Source organism: Polypterus senegalus, chromosome 3 (genome assembly GCF_016835505.1).
Source record: "Polypterus senegalus isolate Bchr_013 chromosome 3, ASM1683550v1, whole genome shotgun sequence".
NCBI lineage: Eukaryota > Metazoa > Chordata > Cladistia > Polypteriformes > Polypteridae > Polypterus > Polypterus senegalus.
In genome coordinates, this window is record NC_053156.1 from 281,635,182 (window position 1) to 281,654,925 (window position 19,744).

Consider the following 19,744-nt stretch of genomic DNA (forward strand, 5'->3'; position numbering starts at 1 on the left):
CTGCATCACCTATCTTATCATCTATATTCACATTTTGAATTGTTCAACATCAGGGATATCTTTGATTTCCAAAAAGATTAATTATTCAGACAGGTAAAGGAAATTTTATGTTATAAGAGGTGAGCAAAGAACTTAAATTTCCACAGTGTCTAAAGGAGGTTTCTCTAGTCCCTTTCACATATGCAGATTATCCCAGGAATTTAACAATAAATTGCTTGGTCAAGGAATGTGTTGAAAAAAATTGAAATCAAATACCTACAGAAAATGAAACTGGTAATTTCATAAATGTTCTTGTTAAAATGGGAATTTCCAGGATTTTGGGTGCACAACAGGCTGTTCCTAGAAGTTAATGGAATCATAGGTACTATTTTTTTTCTGCATCTCATTGCACCATCCAAAACATTTTCTGTGTAAATGATAAAAATATACTTTAATTCTTTCTACCTTCTTGTAGTAAACACTGGAGATTATTTAGCTTAATAAACACCCAGCACATTTATTAAATGCCAAATAACATCTAGCATTGGTCTATGAGAAGGCAGATTTTACTAAAGCAAGCTGTTTCACATGTTAGGTTAGTTTGAACTTTATTATAAAATGTGACTTTTTACAGAGGCTGTATAGAGAGATAGATAGATATAAAATACAAACTATTGTCTGAACACACATCAGAATGACAAAGAAGAAAAAATAACTTCCACTTATATTCTCTGTCTCATCCGATGCCCTTATCAATAAATGCCATAAGTCATATAAGAATTTCTATAAATGATTTGACCTGGTATTATATTTATAGTCTGAGGTATATATGATGAAGAGAAAAAGAAGCAGCACTGTTTCTTGTGTTGCTCACATCCGTATCAGAAACATAGTTCTTGAATCTCACAAACTGTGGTCTGCTTGATAGATAGTCCATTATCCAGGACTCCATAGACTCCTCTAACTGCATATCTCTAAGCTTACCCCTTAACAGAGTTGGCTGGATGCTATTGAAGGCACTGGAGACATCAAAACAAACGATCCTCACAGTGCTACCATCTTTGTCCAGATGAGAATAAGCCATGTGGAGCAGTTAGTTAATAGCATGCTCCATTCCCATCTTTGCCCGATAGGCCGACTGCAGTGGGATCAAGTGGCCTACTATAAAACAGCTTGCATATTCTAGGACCAGTCTCTCAAAGGTCATTGTGATGTGATGTGCCACTGATCTCTAGTCATATGGTAAAGAGGCACCTTTTTTGGAACAGGAACAAGGTCAGTACAGGCCTTAAGAACAAGAGGACTGACCTCATCTGATCCCTTAGCTTTTCCTGTGTATAGCTTCCTCAGCTTCTTCTTTACGTGATCTTCAGCTATAGAGAGTTCATTCTGATGGCCAGAGGTGGACTCGCCATGCCCATTATACTTGATGTAGTAAGGATGAAGTGGGTGGGACTGGTCATTGGAAGAAGTTGTCAGTGGAGGGGAAAACTATTAGAAGCTTAGTTCAGGGCATTAGCTTTGTCCACATCTCCTTCTAGCACCTGAGCCCTGAATTGCTTGAGTCTGGTAATTATGCCTAGTCATTTCCAGATATCTTTCATGTTATTCTGAGTTTGTTTTCTATTTAGCTTTGTTAGCTTTGAACATTAATCTAGAGTGATAGACTAAAACAAAGCACATGAAGTTCGCTCACCCACCCCTGTGTTTGGTTTACCAGATATACAATTTAAAGAGATTATTATTTTCATGGGAATTGTTACATATGCATTATTTTCACTTTTACTTTTAAAAACTTTTGTAAAAACAATACTTTTCCTTTATTTCTGGCCCCGTGCTTGATTCCATATCTTTCTCGCCAGATGTATAATGCTGCTCGTGTTGTGAAGATGGGCGGCGCCTGAACACATGCTAAGGACATGCTGTTGAATCATCTGCTGTCTTTTTGCTGCTTGCAAGCTGCCTGTTCTGCTTGTTGCATGTCATTTTAAGAGCTGGGAGCACATGATGCGTGTCTGCCAGATTCAATCCAACAACTGCTAGGTTTGATGTCTGTGGACTTGTTTTAAATGACGGCTCACTGCCTTGTCTCACGTGACATTGTAAAAACAATAATTGTCCTTTATTTCCTGCCCCGGGTGTGGTTAAATATCTTTCTTGTAGGATGTCTGGGGGAGGGCAGCTGCTGTCCTGCCCTTCGATCATTTTAAAGCCTGTACAGCCACTCTCCTTTTTGCCACTTCGTGTCTCTGCTGCTCGCGTTGTGTTTGCTTCTCTGTGATCATAAATATACACCTGACTGAATTGTGTTTTCTTTGAAATTAAACGTGTCATTGTTTTATCTGTTGCGGGACCACAGATGCTCATAGCGTATGTTCCATTATTGTGTAAATCTACGTTTTGTGCATTGACTGATGTGAATTCGAAAAGACTTTGTTTTCTGGTCTTTGCCTTTTATTTCTCGCCTCACTTTATCCTGCTGTTTTTTCAATTACACCTGGTCCTGATGATTAATTTCCTTTTGTTTGCGCTAATGCGATCTTTTAATCGTCGATGTTTCATTTATAACGTATTGTCCTTTATGCACTTTATATGCACTGAAACCCCTGTATCTGTGTGTGCTGTGTGCCTTTACACTACTGATTTTTTTTTTTTTCTGGCGGTGCTGTGATATTGCTTGTAAGTAGGGCGTGTCTTGCAAGAATCTCATGTTCTGTATCCCTGCGATCTTTCGTCTTGCGGGTCTTTTATTTGTCTTCCGTGATCTTAACGTGAAGATCACGTATCGTCTCCTAGTCATTCCCTCCCACAGGATTTTTTTTTTTATAATGGAGAGATACAGTCTCACACTGAAGACTAATACTGAAGCGAAAAGCTTTATTGGCACTGGAGTTTACAAAACTAGATTTCAAGTTTGTCAATAGGCTACAGATAAAAGGGAAAATGCTCCACGTGAGGTGAGTAACTCAGGATTCTATTCTCAGACTACTAACCTCTCAAGTTTACTGTATATTACTGACGCTAATTCTGAATTAGTGAGTAAACTTGTGGAATTATCAAATGTCACAGAAATTTGAGGGATAGCGAATAGTAACAAGGTAGCAAATTGGTTCAAAAGGCTTAGTCAATCTTCAGACCTGGCCAAATATTTGAAAAATAAAGTTTAGTGTAGACAGTTGGAAAGCGTACCATGTACACAATGATTACATAACTCATAATTTTGAATACTGCCCTATAGGAAGCTATGAAAATGATTTTGAAGTTTGCGCTGACACAACATTTTCCATGTGCAGGTAATGCATAGAAAAAGTTAAAAAGGAAAACAAATGTATATGTTGTATAGTAAAAACCATTTAATATAAATCGAGAAATTTTGCACCAAGAACCTGCAATACTGAACTGTGACTGCATTGAGATTGTTGCATTCTGTTCAGGTCACTATGGTAGATAAAAGATAGCATTTCTAGGAGCTGTGGCTAAGAAGGGCAACCAATTTCAGCTTTAGAGTAGGAAATGCCCTTTATCCAACAGGCTAAGGGAAGTAAACCTGTGTAGTAGTAGCCTTAGAAAATGATCCTAGGGACCTAATCCAGTTGTTCAAGAGGTTAGTAAATGTGTTGTGTTAGATTTGGCAAAATGTGTTTACTTATATTAGTGAAGATATCTTTCGGGATACTTTACAGCTGTAGATATTCAATTTTTTCAATTTTAGTGAGACTGCTGCATGGTTAAGTCCCAAATTACAGCATAATAATGTTCATAATAGTAAATGAGCCATGTAGTTTAATATGCACTGTTCTGTGGAATCTATTTTAAACAATTTGTACTTTTTTCTTATGAGATTTAGTACAGTTGTGGACATCTTTTCAATTAATAAATAGTGTCTAAATGCAGGCTGGTTTGAGGTTTACTTGTTTTATGCCATATTCTATAGTTTGTTATAATAGCTAAAATTATCTATAGTGTTCACAAAGCTGAATCTGTGCACATCAAGTCAACTCTTAATCTCTTTACATGATGTCTATGTCCTCCTGAAGCCGATGCGGCTCTGAAAGGCCACAATTGCTTGTCCTCTCTTACGGAAGATCATTCTTTTTCAGTATTTTACAGCTTTTACTTCCTTTGAGAATTGCAAGGCACATTACTGTAAGTGGTCTCACTTGCTTATGCTAACTTTGAATTTACGGTTTATCTGACACACCTACTCTTTTGAACAAATTGCTTGTATGTAAGTGTCCTCAGCACTGTCTCTTAGTTCTTCAAGAGTTAAGAAGAAGTGCAATTGCCATAACAGTGTCAATACACTGGTTTACACTAAATATCCATCCTCAATTTGCAGATACACTGTATCCCCTCCTCCCCACAAACAATCTTATTTTAAAGTTAGCCCACTGCAGGACACACACACACACCAAGCACACACTAGGGACAATTTAGGATCGCCAATGCACCTAACCTGCATGTCTTTGGATTGTGGGAGGAAACCCAGGCAGACATGGGGAGAGCATGCAAACTCCACACAGGGAGGACCTGGGAAGCGAACCCAGGTCTCCTTACAGCATCGCTACCACTGCGCCACTGTGCATCCCTAATCATAAGGGTTTAGTCCTTAATTTTGCATATTTCTAGATGAACAGTGAATTTCACAACAGTAAATAATGTTAAAGATTACAATGATATTACAAAAGTATGATATAACATCTTGTTTTTAAAAATATTACAGAAGACTGCAGCTCCAATTTTTTCATGGTTCTGCTTCACTCTGCAGCTTTGTATGCTTTACTGAACATCAGGTCCCATTGGATAATAAAATCTATTTAGGCAGCATGCCAATTTCCTTTTTTAACTTGAATTATTATATTTATTTTATTAGCATTTATCAAACGTAAAAGAGAGCCATGTTGTAATAAAAGTAGACACACTAGCAATGTCGATCCTCAAATTTATTGATCTATATATGCGTAGTATAATAAAATATTTTTGCAGTTCCCTTCATAATGTTTGGGACAAACATTGATCTATTTCTTGATCTATTCCTCTGCTCTACAGTTTAAAATTACAAGTCAAACATTTCAGGCATAATGAATGTGCACATAGCAGACTTTCATTTAAGGGTATTATCATACATGTCAGTCACACAATACAGAAATTTCAACACTTTTTCTACATGGTCACCTTATTTCCTGGAATCATAATGATTGGAGCTTGGCAGTGGCAGGTATGTTAACACAGTCATATCTAGTAATATGTTGTTACATCCCTTGCATGCAATAACTGTTTGAATTCTGCAATTCATCGACATCATCAGGTGCTGTGGATTTTCTCTGGTGAAGCCCTGCCTAGCCTCTAATGCAGCCATCTTCTGCTCCTGCTTGTTTTTCCTGTTAGGTTTTTTCTTCAGCATATAAAAGGCATGCTCAATTGGATTTAAATGGAGTGTCGAACATTTTTATATTATTAAGCTTTGAAAAAGTCCTGTGTTGCCTTATAGCAGTATGTTTGGGATCATTGTTTTGTTGTAAGGTGAAGCGTCATTCACTGTATTTGGAGGCATTTACTGGAATTTGGGCAGATCAGACATTCCAATACACCTAAGAATTCATTGTGCCACTGCCATCAGCAGGTACATCATCAATGAAGATAAATGTGCCAGTACTTGTGTACCAAAGCCATATACTACCCACCACCATGTTTAACAGATGAGGTGGTATGCTTTGAATCTTGGGCAGTTCATTTTTGTCTCCACATTTTGCTCTTACCATCACACTGATACAGATTCATCTTTGTCTCTTCTGTCCACAAGATTTTTTCCCAGAATTCTTCAGGCTCCTTTAAGTCCTTTTTGTAAACTCTAATCTGGCCATGCTGTTGTTGTGGCAAACTAATGGTTTGCATTTTGCATTGTGGCCTCTGTGTTTCTGTTCATGAAGTCTTCTACATGTAGTCGTCTCTGACATGTCTACATCTACCTCCTGAAGGCTTTTTCTGATCTGTCAGAATCTGATCTGTCTGGTGTTTGGGGCTATTTTTTTCTTCTCATCAGCAGTGGAGGTCTTCCTTGGCCTACCATAAATTACTGAGCTCAACAGTGTGTTCTTTCTTCTTAATGATATTTCAGACAGTTGATTTCTGTAATCCTAAGGTTTCACTGATATCTGGAATGGTTTTATTCTTATTTTCCATTTCCATAATGGCTTCTTTGTGTTTCATTGGCACAGTTCTTATCCTCATGTTGAACAATGGCAACTATAGACTCCTAAGGCAGTCTGTGAGTAGAAGCAAGCCTTGGTGCCTTATTTCAGTACGAAACACACCTGAGTAATCACAAATACTTGCAATGCCAATTGACCCAAATATGGTGCCCTGATTTGGGGGGACCATGTATAAAACATCTTGTCATTTCTACGTGCTGCAACTGAAATGTATGCAAATACCCTTAAATTAAAGCCTGCAATCTTTTTCTTCTCTTTTTGGCTGCTCCTGCTAGGAGTCACCACAGTGGATCATCCCTTTCCGTATCTTCCTGTCCCTGCATCTTGCTGTGTCACACCCACCACCTGCATGCCCTCTCTCCCCACATCCATAAATCTCCTCTTAGGCCTTCCTCTTTCCTGGCAGCTCTACTGTATCCTTAGCATCCTTTTCCCAATATATCCAGCATATCTCCTCTGCACATCTCCAAACCAACACAATTTCACCTCTCTAGCTTTGTCTCCAAACTGTCCAACCTGAACTGACCCTCTAATGTACACATTCCCTGTTAAAGCCTACAATGTGTACTTTAATCATGTCTGAATTGATTGATTTGTAATGTTAAACTGTGGTGTAAATCAAAGGAAGAATATGTTTTTGTCCCAAACATTATAGAGAGAATTGAAATTTTATGTTTTCCACAGACTAGTAACAATAATACAATATCAGAAGCAAAGAAGGAATACCTTACTCGGTACACGTCCAAGGACATGCTTATCTGGATAAGTTCCATTTGTAATATAAAAGTTAAAGATCTTAATATCATGATGGCAGACAGCTCATGGCAAAAGATTTTACAAAGAGAAATAATTTTGTCTGAGTAGTTTATTTCAGTACATTACTGACAGAGTATATGGGTGACTCTTGGATTTGTGTGAATAATAAAGCTGGTAATCAGATTATTATTTTAATCAATCTCACTTCTGCCATTCTTAAATATTTAAAATACTAGGGGGCTCCACCCTCTGCTCGCCCACCCCCATGTTTGGTTTACCGGATATACAATACAATACAATTTATTTTTTTGCATAGCCTAAAATTACACAAGAAGTGCCGTAGTGGGCTTTAACAGGCCCTGCCTCTTGACAGCCCCCCAGCTTTGACTCTCTAAGAAGACAAAGAAAGACTCCCAAAAAAACACTTGTGGGGAAAAAATGGAAGAAACCTTGGGAAAGGCAGTTCAAAGAGAGACCCCTTTCCAGGTAGGTTGGGCGTGCAGTGGGTGTCAAAAAGAAGGGGGTCAATACAGTACAATACATAGAACAGAACAAATCCTCAATACAGTATAAAAATTAAAATGTTAGAAGTATGGAGTAGAATTTAACCGTAGATGATATCACATAATCATAATTGTCTGCCAAAAGCAATCCAACAACTGCTAGGTTAGATGTCTGTAGACTTGTTTTAAATGATGGCTCACTGACTTGTCTTGCGTGACGTTGTAAAAACAATAATTGTCCTTTATTTCCGGCCCCAGGCGTGGTTAAATCTTTCTTGCAGGACGTATAACGCAGCTCACGTTGTGAAGAGGGTGCAGCTGCTGTCGTGCTGCCCTTTGATCATTTTAAAGCCTGTACAGCCGATGTCATTTTTGCCACTTTGTGTCTCTGCTGCTCGCGTTGTGATCGCTTCTGACCTCACTTTTTCCTGCTATTTTTTCAATTAAACCTGGTCCTGATGATTCATTTCCCTTTGTTTGCACTATTGCGATCTTTTAGTCGTCGACATTTCATTTATAACGTATTGTCCTTTATACGCTTTATATGCACTGAGACCCCTGTATCTTTGTGTGCTGTGTGCCTTTACACTACTGATTTTTTTTTCTGCCGGTGCTGTGATACTGCTTGTAAGTAGGGCGTGTCTGACAAAAATCTCATGTTCTATATCTCCGCAAGATGCTCTGTGGCCATTCTGTTTCGTCTCGCGGGTCTTTTATTTGTCTTCCATGATCTTAACATGAAGATCACATATCGTCTCCTAGTCATTCCCTCCCACAGGATTTTTTTTTTTATAATAGAGAGATAAATGTACATAATGCATGTTGCTACACTATGTGCATGTGATTACTTTTAAGGTGACTGTAAAAGGGGCAGTGTTTCTAGTTAGTTTTCAATCAGACTTTGAATATATATTGACAGTAATGTAGTTTGTGTTGTTACAATGGGAAATTCTCAGATTTTTAATTTGTAGCATCAGGGCGGTGGTGTATAGTATTCACAGAACATGTAGGAATTTAGAAAAAAAATCCTGTTATTTATAATGACACAGTGAATGAAGTTTACATCTACTGTATATTTTTAAACGAGACATTGTTATTTTTTTAAATCAATATAATTTGTGTTTCATCACTTTTCTTTTTACATGTTTTGCTTTTTAATTAGGGATAAGCTAATATGATTTTTATTTTTGTTTTAATTGTGCTTTAGCAAGATGTTTTGTTTTGTAGTGGCTTGCTAGTTCTCTCTCTGCTAGACTGTTGCCTTGTTTGTAGTCTATGGGTACATTTTCTTCAGTTATACCTTCTTCTGGCCATTTACTTGGGCCACTAACCTAGCATCATTATTTTTGTTATTCTGTGTAACAATTGTCTGGTTAGTCATATTGTGATGCTTGTTTCTGTGAAAACCCATTTTTTGCTGTTTTTTTCTGTAAGTGCAGTTTTAAAAGGGGTTAAAAAATAATAGAGTACTCTCTACTACTCTCAACAAACTGACATTGTGCTTTCCTGAAAAATAATTTTAAAAAGTTGCTGCATCTGCTGTTAAATGGCCCCCATAACTAAGATTTTAGGGTGATTTTTTTTTTTTATTATGCTTTTTTGTTAAACTATCCTCTCTTGTTTTCATCTGTGTTCAGTGATCCCACACAAGATTGGACGCATTATTGAAGGGAGTCCTACTGACCACTGTGGGAAGTTGAAAGTGGGAGACCGGATTTCAGCAGTGAATGGACAGTCAATTATTGACCTGTCCCATGACAGTATTGTGCAGCTTATTAAAGATGCTGGCAACACTGTTACCCTGACAGTCATTCCTGAAGAAGGTGAGTTCCAAGCATTGCATGTGTAGCATGCAGGTGTGCCCAAGATGGTACAGTTTCCTTTAGAAACATTTCCACATCAGGTTTAAACTAATTAAGAAATTTTCTTAAATTCCTGTGCTAAAATATAAGCTTTTATGTTTGGAGAAATGTATTAATTGTTAACTGCAACAATATAGCATTTGACTTCTTTCTAAGCAGTGAACTATTATTCCTTCCTTTCTTCCTTTCTTCCTTTCCTTGCAGACCACAGTGGACCTCCATCACATAACAGTTCAGCTCAGCAAAGTCCAGCACTTCATCATCGTGCAACAGGCCAAATAAGCCAGAGGATCCTGGAAGACAGGTGAGTGAGGTTGGAGCCGAAGTTATGTATGTCATTAAAAGGTTCAGTAAAATAATAGTAGCTGTATTCCTGCCTAGGAGCGTAGAGTCCATTTTAGAAAACAATTTTTATTACTTATACTCGGTATTTAAACTTTGAAAGGAACTCTCATATTGGTTCATCCAAGAAAATAATTCTTAAGCAACTTCAGTTGTTGTGGCTGAAGTTATGCAATAGAGTAATGCTTACAATCGCCATTCCACCACAATATCCTCGCAGCCTGCATCTACCGTGTTTTGGTGTTTTCTACCAACAGTAGTATTCTTGTGTGGATTTAAATAAATTAAAACAAAACAGTTTTAACAGAGTTAACCCTCGTTTATCGCGGTTAATCCGTTCCAGACTCTACCGCGATAAATTAATTTCTGCGAAGTAGGATTCTTTATTTATAAATCGAATATTTTCACAGCTAGAGCATAGAAAACCTGTTTACGACCTTCTAAATACATTTTCTAACATTATTAGAGCCCTCTAGACATGAAATAACACCCTTTAGTCAAAAGTTTAAACTGTGCTCCATGACAAGACAGAGATGACAGTTCCTTCCCACAATTAAAAGAATGCAAACATATCTTCCTCTTCAAAGGAGTGCGTGTCAGGAGCAGAGAATGTCAGAGAGAGAGCGCGAGACAGAGACAGAGAGAGAAAAGCAAACAATCAAAAATCAATAGGGCTGTTCGGGCTTTTAAGTATGCAAAGCACTGCCAGAGAAAGCAGCTGCAAGGAAGGGAGCAATGTGAAGGTAGTCTTTTCAGTATTTTTTAGAGGAGCGTCCGTATCCTCTAGGCCAGTGTTCGAACAGCCCCTCTGCTCACACCCCCTCCGTCAGGAGCAGAGAATGTCAAAGAGAGTGAGTGAGACAGAGAAAAAGCAAACAATCAAAAATCAATACGTGCTGTTTGGGCTTTCAAGTATGCGAAGCACCACACGGGAAGCACATCGTATATCATTGAGGAGTTTTATTTAATATGTAATAGTGCTCTGATTGGGTAGCTTCTCAGCCATCCGCCAATAGCATCCCTTGTATGAAATCAACTGGGCAAACCAACTAAGGAAGCATGTACCATAAATTAAAAGACCCATTGTCCGCAGAAATCCGCGAACCAGCAAAAAATCTGTGATATATATTTAGATATGCTTAAATTTAAAATCCGCGATGGAGTGAAGCCGCGAAAGTCGAAGCGCGATATAGCGAGGGATCACTGTAGCATCTAGTAATAGGAATTTGTTACTGTTTTTCATTCAAACAATGTTTGGCAGTTTATGTCTTAGATGTGAGCAAGGTCAGCAAGGTGAGATTACTGGAAACTGTCATCATGTTCATATTATATATTGTGCGCGTGTTATATAGTAATCTTCTTATATAATACACTACCATGGCTGTCAATTTGTCTGTCCATGATTTTACATCACCTGTAGTTCGCAAACGGTTTGACCTATTGACCTGAAATTTGGTATACATACTATGCAATGTCTACTGTGGGGTAAAGATTGATGTCCAAGGTTCTTCCTTTTTATTTTTATTTTATTTTATAATAGAATCAACTCTTGGCAGCAGCCCGCAGGGTGGCCATGTGGCACATGTGTTCGGGCACCGTTCTCATCCCTACCACCTTCGCCATCACTTCCCCTACCTCTTCATATCTTAAGTCATTCTTGAGGGAGATTAAAGACTTAAGTGCCAGCTTAAGTGAAAAATTAAGAAAAGCGTACTAGGTAATTGCAACACAAACACTGACTTAACTCTTTCAGTGCTGATGTTGACCTTTATCAAAAGGAGGAGTTGACGATGGTAATCAACTGTAAACTGTGACAAAACCAACTGTTATGTTTTAGTTGGACTGTCGTTGGTAGAAGGAAAGCTAGAACCATTGGTTTGACCGAGATTTCCAAGTAGTAAGGCACAGACAAGAGCAAAAATGGCACTGATATAAAGGTTAGAGATCAAAGCAAATACGTAAAACAAAATACCCCATGGACGACGTTTTGCCTATTATCTCTGAACTGGGACTATGACTTGCCGGACTCTGATTTTGATACAAGTGATCGAATGTGAGGTTCCAGCTTCAGCTGACTAGTCCCCAGCTAATCATGGTGCTGAACGGGTTCATGTACAGTAGCTGATACGCCTACAGGAGGACTGCCACTTAACAGTGATAAGAGGTAGAAACCAGATTGCAAAATACTGTGACCATGATGCGAAAACAGCCTGGCAGCAAGCCTGCCACTCATTCTTGGCAAAGTGGCAGCTGCAGCAACAGACATTTTATATTGATTTCTTTGTGAAACCATTGCTTTTCAGAAACTATGTTTTTTTAGAAATTATATTCAGCCCTCAAAGAGATAATCAGTTTTAATGCGAATAGATGCCGACGAAAGAAGAGAAGAAGCGTGCCGCTAGGGTGGAGAAAAGAAGAGCTGCTTAGGAAACAGCAAGCACATCAACCTCTGAGCAGACGAATGCTAAATGTACAGAGAAAGAGTATGAAAACTATAAGTCAAGTGTATTCACTGCAAGTTATCCTGCAGTGCACCATTACTGGTAATATATATAATGAACTTTCTCATGTTTATCAACAGGCAGTGGCAACTTTTTAACCAAATTTAAGTAAAAATATGCCCTGATTAAAGTGCTGGGCTCTTTTAAAAAATATATAAATGCACTTCCTTTCCTTATTTTTATTGTGCTGCAAAACAACCTGTGTTCTGGTTTGCAGAGTAGGGTTTCTTTTTACTTCTAAAATTGTACCTTGGTCCATTTCAAGGTGGAGTGACGTTCAAGGACCCAGGCGAAATTTCCCACATTTGGTTTGTGGGGAAAAAGAGAAAGGGTCAGTGTACTCTTACCCGGTCTGACTGGGAATTACCTTCTTTTGAGCCCTTTAGCTGCCTCCCATACGCACGTGTGTGACAATGTACATGCATACATATTATCATAGTTTATCCCGTACATATACAGTATATGAAGAGTTCCGTCAGAAAATGTTGTATGTCCATTATAGGCAAACTGAGAAAAATGGCCACCTTGTTTTGACCACATGGGAAGGAGAATACTAAAATGTAAAGTTTTACACGTTTATTAAGTCTCTATTAAAATTCTCCTTTTACAAAAATTAACGTAAAAAATTAGATTTTTCAGGATTCTTTTCTCAAAACACTACTTTGTCTTGTTAAACCCCATAAGTGTTAAATCATCTGAGAATTTCTGCAAGTGACATGAACTGGTGTTATATTTATAGTCGGGATTGTACAGAATGAAGAGAAAAAGAGACGTGACTGTTCCTTGTGGTGCTCCAGTGTTGCTCATATTCATATCAGAAACACATTCCTTGATTCTCACAAACTTTGGTTTGCCTGACATAAAGTCCATTATCAAGGACAACATATACTCGCCCATCTGCATGTCTCTGAGGTTACCCCTTAACAGGGATGACTGGGTGAACTTTAGAAATCAAATAAAAATAACACTGTGCTGCCAGCCTTGTCCAGGTGAGAATAAAGTTTGTGGAGCAGATAGTTAACTGCATCCTCCACTCCAGTCTTAGGCCGGTAGGCAAACTGCAGTGGGTCCAAGTGTTCTACCATTAGTGGACTCGTATAGTCTTTGATTAGCCTCTCAAAGTTCTTTATGTTTGAGATGCAAGAGCCTCTGGTTTTTACTCGTTGGGTGAAGAGGAACAATGCAGGATACTTTCCATAGTATTTCGTGGTGCCTAAGGGACAGACTAAATAGAAGACAGAGGAAACTTGGTCAGCACAGGGCTTAAAAAGTTGAGGGTTGACTTTATTTTGTTCTGTGGATTTTCTTGTGTGTTCAGTATTTAATATGATGAAAATGTGATTAAATAAATTAGATCAAATATATTCATTAAAAGTCAAAGAGGTTATTTAAGACAAAGCACAGAGTAACCAGAATCCAAAAGATGAGTAGAGTGTCAAACAAGAATAAAAATGCTTTCAGAAACACAGCACAGAAAGTCACAAAAATGGTTTCAAGTTTTCAAACAAGGCTACAAAAAGAATAGGAAAAAGCTTATGCGACACTGTTAAGGCCATAAATCATTTTTAATAGTACATTCCATACATTCTGTCTTAAAACACTGTCCTGAAAAACTTGTAGCACCGTGCTCAGAAATACACAACTTCCTTTATTTTTCAGCTTTTTAATTGCCAATACATTCAAATTAAATAATATTAACACTAAAATCCCTAAAACCTACAAAAAAAGTCGTAATCCCGGGTCACCTTAAATTCCCTCGCACTTCTTCAACAGCGTCTTCTTTTGCAAATGTATCGATCAGCACCTGCAGGAGGCAGCCTGCTATCCCATCCCCCACCGATACAGCTTTAGTCGTACACCAAGTTCTCCCAGCTCAAGTCTGTTTATCTGGGTGTGAGGTGCCTTGAATTATATAGGGTAAATAATATATTGTTATTTGAAACACATACATTTCATGTGTGTTCCGTGTCTGCAACAATCTGTGCAAATGTAAGATAACAGGAAATGTGAGGCAAGAAGTGTTGAACGCATAACTAGAACAGAAACTTTTATCATGTTCTACTAGTAATTGGCAAAATGCTGACATGAAGTGTTTAATTTGAGAAGACTGAAGTCCAAGGTGATGATCGACACATTTATAAAACAAAAAATACTGATGGAGACGTGTGAAGGAATTTAAGGTGGCCTGGGATTACACATTTTTTCGCAGGGTTCAGGGATTCTAGTGTTAAGCACCTCACATGCCTATTGCAGTCAGTCATTCGATAAAAGTTCACAATTAAAAGTACTCTCAAAGTAATAAGAAACTATTTAGTAGTGATGTGTAAATATTTTATGAACCGTGACAAATGATGGAGTTAGTGAAGGACTGTGTCAGCCTGCATCTGTAAAGGAAAAATTAGAGTTAAAGGTGTTTTTCACTTTGAAAAGGGAAGAAGATAAAAGACTCGGTGGTATAATCTTCATCAGGCGTGCAACTAAAAACGAAAAAGGAGGTAACATATATAGGAAGAAGGAGGGAACAAAGCCAGGAGAGATGAAAGGAGAAAAGGTGGGAGTAGGTAAAACCAAAGCTGCCATCTGAGAAGATGAAGAGAGGGATTAAAAAGTGACAAATGATGCATGACATGGAGTAATTCCGATGGCAAGATTAGTGAGAAATGACAGTCCTTAATTAAAAGGGCATCTTAAGTATACAATATGTGTGTTTCACTATATAGTGTATGCTTTTCAGTATGTATTTGAAACAGAAACTCTGTATAGAGTGTATGTGTTCCACTGTATAGTGTATTCATTTCAGCATTGAGTTTACATACAGACAAGAATCAATTAAGTCCAAAATAACACCCAATGCTGACTGGTGTCTCATTAAATGATGCATAATAAATAATTAAGTAGCACAATACATTGAAATTAAGCACTTGGCAAAAGCTACTTGCAGTGAACGATCGCACTTCCATGTTCTAGCCAAAAACATTTATAGCAGTTTGAACTGAAATAGAGGTGGAATTTATCACATTTTAAAACAAAAGGGAATGTTTTTACATGCTATACAGCAAGGTATGAATTCTTTTTCCAAAATATGATTTCTGTAAGTTACCGGAATTTCAATGAAAGGTCTTTCTTACACCAGTGGTTTTAAAGTCAAATATGGCATTTATAGCATTTTGGGATGAAGCCCTTTTATGTGCAGAATATATTATTTTATGTGTTGTGATCTTTGCACATTATGGGTATACAGGAGAAAAGTTAAACAGGTATGCTCTTGTTTATCCCCCCACACCCCATTCTAAAATATTTCCACATAACTTAAAACAAATACAATTGAACACTGTTTTGAATTATAAACACGAAAAGACACTATAGAATAACAGTATGTTGAATGTGACACATTCGTGTAAAATAGAAGTTGCACTAAGCCACAGGTTGTAAGGGAATGCTTATAATTAATGCTCCATTAAATCACAAACCACTACTGTGGTGCATAGAGTCTCATAAAAAAAGCCAGTACTGCAGGCCCTCCCATCTTTTTTTTTATTAAATAAAATCATTAATAGTACCTTTGGTGTTTTGCAGAGTCAAAAAATGTATGATGTTCATGAGCTGCTGAGTGAGATACAGCTTTATTTTGGTCATACTAACATTTGATTTGTATACACTCTTTCAAAAGTGTGTCATCTGCAACCTTATAGATTGTTGGTATGAGTCACATTACTCTTCTAAGTTACTTTTATTTTTTTCAGACTGAACATTGAAGCTGAGGATAGGAAGGAGGTGATTGGTGACTCCATATACCAAAGGTCAGAACCTGGTGGCAGTTGGGTTTCTGGTCCCAAAGTTTCACAGGTAAGAAGTGTATACCGTGAGCTTTTAAGAAGATTACCTTTTGTTTTAAAACATTTATTACACCATGTGTTATGTATGCGCAGAGTCATGGCTGCATTCCTGTAGAGCTGGATAGAGGTCCCAGAGGATTCGGGTTCAGCCTTCGAGGGGGAAAAGAATACAATATGGGCCTGTTCATCCTGCGTCTGGCAGAGGATGGCCCAGCCCTCAAAGATGGACGGATACATGTAAGTGTTTGCATTTGCTAGCTGGTGTTTGAAAATGCTGGAAAAGAACTAAGTACTTATATTGTAAAAATAAGCATCCTGAAGATAGGTTAAATATAATGGAGACGGAACTACATAGTGGATCTGAAACTCTCATGAAACACTCCTTTTTTGCTCTAGGTCGGTGACCAGATTGTGGAGATCAATGGGGAACCCACCCAAGGTATCACTCACACCAGAGCTATTGAGCTTATCCAGGCTGGGGGTCATAAGGCTCACCTTCTTCTGAGGCCAGGATTGGGTCTGGTGCCAGATCATGGTATGTGGTGACAACGTTTATAAGTGTTAAAATGGCACGCATGCAGTTTGCATATTAGAAATTCCATACAAAGGGTGAGGTTGCAGTTCTTCCTTCCAAAGCTGTAGCTGTACTCAATTCTGTGAGAAAGCAGAATGATATACGAGTTTAATAAGCCCCTTAAACAAGGCTGCCAGCTGCCACATTCCTCTGGGGCCTTTACTTGTCAGGCATATATTAATGCCCACAGAATGAATGCAAGAGCTGCAGATCTGCTTTTTATTTTCCATTAAGGCACAAACTTAAATAGGGATGTGCTTGTGGCTGAGTGAGTCCTTCTAGAGCCTCTTGTGCTTACAATACCATGTGATTGGCCATTAAATTTTCTGCTTTGCTATTCTGTCTGCTCACGCATACTCCCCCCAAGATAAAATCTGCCACACTGCTTACTCACTACTGAACTCTTCTCTCTCCAGGTTCGACTACTTCCACTCTCTGCTTCTACATGAACCCAGATCATCACTAAGGCTTCTCTCCTTTCCTTGGTCTGTCTTAATTAACTTGGTAAATCTAAATGTCTCTTGTCTTGCTTTTCCTTTGGCTACATCTCTGCTGTTAGAGATCTCAGTGTAGCATCACAAACCACTCTGATTTTTGTTGTAAATAGCAGTACACATTTTTAAATCTATTTTCTGAAAATATTCTGCTTTGATCCCAAGGCACTTAACTATTTCCCCACCTTTAAATCCCCCAAAGAAAGCATGCCTCTGATTACCTTTAGCTCTTTTCTGATGAAATGTCTGCATGTGTCTTAGACTACTGCATGGCGGCAGCTGCCTAAAGGCCATGGTCTAACGCTGTCTTATTTTGCCCAATTAGGTCACATGGATGTAATCAATGTGTCACCTGCAAGCTTTCAGAAAGAGGCCACCTCTTCAGAAGAGCCTCCACCATATTCACCATCTAGTTCCACTTCCGACTCAACCTATTCAATGAGACAAGAAGCACCATCAGACCTCAGTGCCACTTGGGAAGATGCTCCATCTGATAAACAGAAGAGACGGCAAGAGGCCCTTAGAATGAAGCCTAACAAGCAAGAGCCACCGGAAAGTAGTTTAGAACCGACCAATGGGAATCTACATACAGGGAAGAACGAATCGCAACCTGGAAGGCCCGTTGCTAAAAGCAAAGATTTACATGACAGGTCTATAGTAAAAAGGAGATCATCTAGCCCCAGGAAAGTAGATAAGCATCCAAAAGAAACTGAGGGCAGATCTAGTCCAAGGAAAGAACAACGTAGAGAGAGAAGTCGTGACCGTGATTTGGAACCACAGGCAGTTTATCAAGCCAGATCATCCAGTCCAACAAAAAGCAGAAAGAAGGAAAAGCCCGAAGAACGACCAGAGAAAGCAGGTCTTAGGGCTGACTATCAAAAGGGTGACAGCTTAATAAAATCTGAGCAACATGGCCTTTCAAAAGAAAATGAACAGATGTTCCAGCTGGCAGCTAAGATGGATGAAGTGGTTGTTGAAGGAAAAACAAAAAAACACGTGGAGAAAATGACTTCTTTCAGCAAGGAGGACTCTGAGAAAGAAGCAAGGGGTCAAACAAAAAGTGGCTTTCAAGTGAAAGAAATAACTCCAGGGAATGGTAAGAAGGAGGAGGACATCAGCAGACACGGCACAGATGCGGATCTTGGCAGGGAGAATTCACAAAGTGGGAGGAAGGTCCCTATCACTCCTGGCCCTTGGAAGGTCCCCAGTACAGATAAAGTGTACACTGTAATGGGAAGTGTGCTGAAGGGTAGTGGGCTGTGAGGGCGGCCCTTTTGATCAGACTTCTTTACTCAGCGATACTGAAGGGGAGCACAAAGTCCCTCAGCACTGTGAAATGAAGGATTATGTTTAAGCGTTTTGTCTTCTATCTGTGTATGTCTATTCAGATATTTAAATGGATGGGTTCAGTTTGTCTTGCGTGCAGTCTGTTCCAGTAGAAGTTGATTACCTGTGGTGTTTTTTTGTTTTTTTTTTTAATTGTTTTGTTATTAACCACCAGTCTGCAGTGGAACTTGCGTGTTATTAGCCTATCTGGGCTTATTGTTGAGTTTATCCAAAGCAAATTTGCCAACTGCCTGCATGTTTGATAGATGAATCCTAGCCGCAAGCCGGCTTCCAAAGAGAATCAAAGAAACCCGCAATACGCCTCTGGCTTTTAAGAGGAAGCATCTCTCTCTCTCTCTCTCTCTCTCTCTTTTTATTATTTGTTTGTGTGTGTTTTTAAGATGCATGCTTCTATCAAATCTGCTGAAACTTGAGAGAGCGTTCATGGCATGCATTCACACCACAAAGCAGCCCCACCTCCTGCTCTTTTAAGGTCTTGTTGTTTAGCACATGATAATGGAATTGTTTGTATATTTTTATTGAGAAGGAACCCAACCTGTCAGTCATGCTCCATCATATCCATCCTACTGTCATTGTGTATAATATAAAAATAAGAAAAATGGTGCATCACTTAAAACAAATGTCTTTGAAATCCATGTGTGAATAGCACACTTTGGGTTAAATGAACTTCCAGCATCTGTGGAATGTGTAACTTTTTTTTTTTTTTTTGGTTTTGTTTTTTGATAAATGCACACATGCTTCATGGTTTTCAAGGTCTCCTATCCTGCAAGAGTGACATGCAGCAAGCCTCATGTCTCAGTAGCATTTGCACTTGATGTCTGTACAGTGTGTTGGCCCCACCACCCCAGATCACTACTTGTACATAATTGGGTGGCCTTGCAATGACATGCTGTGGTAGTTGTAAATGTTTCTAAATTGTACAGCACCTTTATAAATACTTAGAAGTTCTCACGCAGATGGCCAAACCAAATCAATCTGTAAATTTCTCCATTATTTTTTTAAGTAAAGTTGATTGAAAAAAAAAAATCGAATTGGTAATGGCATCCTGTTCATGCACTGTAAAATAAAGTTATTCTGTACTTAATGTTCGGCCTCCTAGAAATGAGTCTTTGATTCTAGGAACTAAACGTTTAAGCAAACGTGTTCATGTCACTGGTAAACACCTCATATTCTTCTTTCACACCACCAGCTGAGTCCAAAGCTGTTTCTTCCTGGTTGAGTTAGCACTTCAGTCCTCAGCCTGTCCACTGTTTCTTGGCTGTTTGCTTTCCATTGGAAGGAAGCATATTGGGAGCGTTAGAGAAGATAAGAGGACTGATGGCAGCTCCACTGTAGCTC

The 19,744-nt window shown here is 38.6% G+C and overlaps 1 protein-coding gene across 5 annotated transcripts in view; it reads left to right on the forward strand.

The window, feature by feature from the left end:
- The window catches only part of magi3a (membrane associated guanylate kinase, WW and PDZ domain containing 3a), a 109,840-nt gene extending 90,350 nt beyond the window's left edge, over positions 1–19,490 (forward strand). For 4 of the 5 annotated variants that reach the window (XM_039749303.1, XM_039749306.1, XM_039749305.1 and 1 more), the window contains exons 16-21: positions 9,088–9,273; positions 9,517–9,616; positions 15,899–16,001; positions 16,085–16,228; positions 16,388–16,526; positions 17,385–19,490. In XM_039749303.1, coding sequence (XP_039605237.1) covers positions 9,088–9,273; positions 9,517–9,616; positions 15,899–16,001; positions 16,085–16,228; positions 16,388–16,526; positions 17,385–18,322 — 1,610 coding nt within the window. In that variant the 3' untranslated portion in view covers positions 18,323–19,490. Of the gene's footprint in view, positions 1–9,087; positions 9,274–9,516; positions 9,617–15,898; positions 16,002–16,084; positions 16,229–16,387; positions 16,527–16,981; positions 17,070–17,384 lie in introns of all 5 variants that reach the window. The other variant, XM_039749308.1, reaches the window with a different exon arrangement.
- The last annotated feature ends 254 nt before the right edge of the window (positions 19,491–19,744 follow it).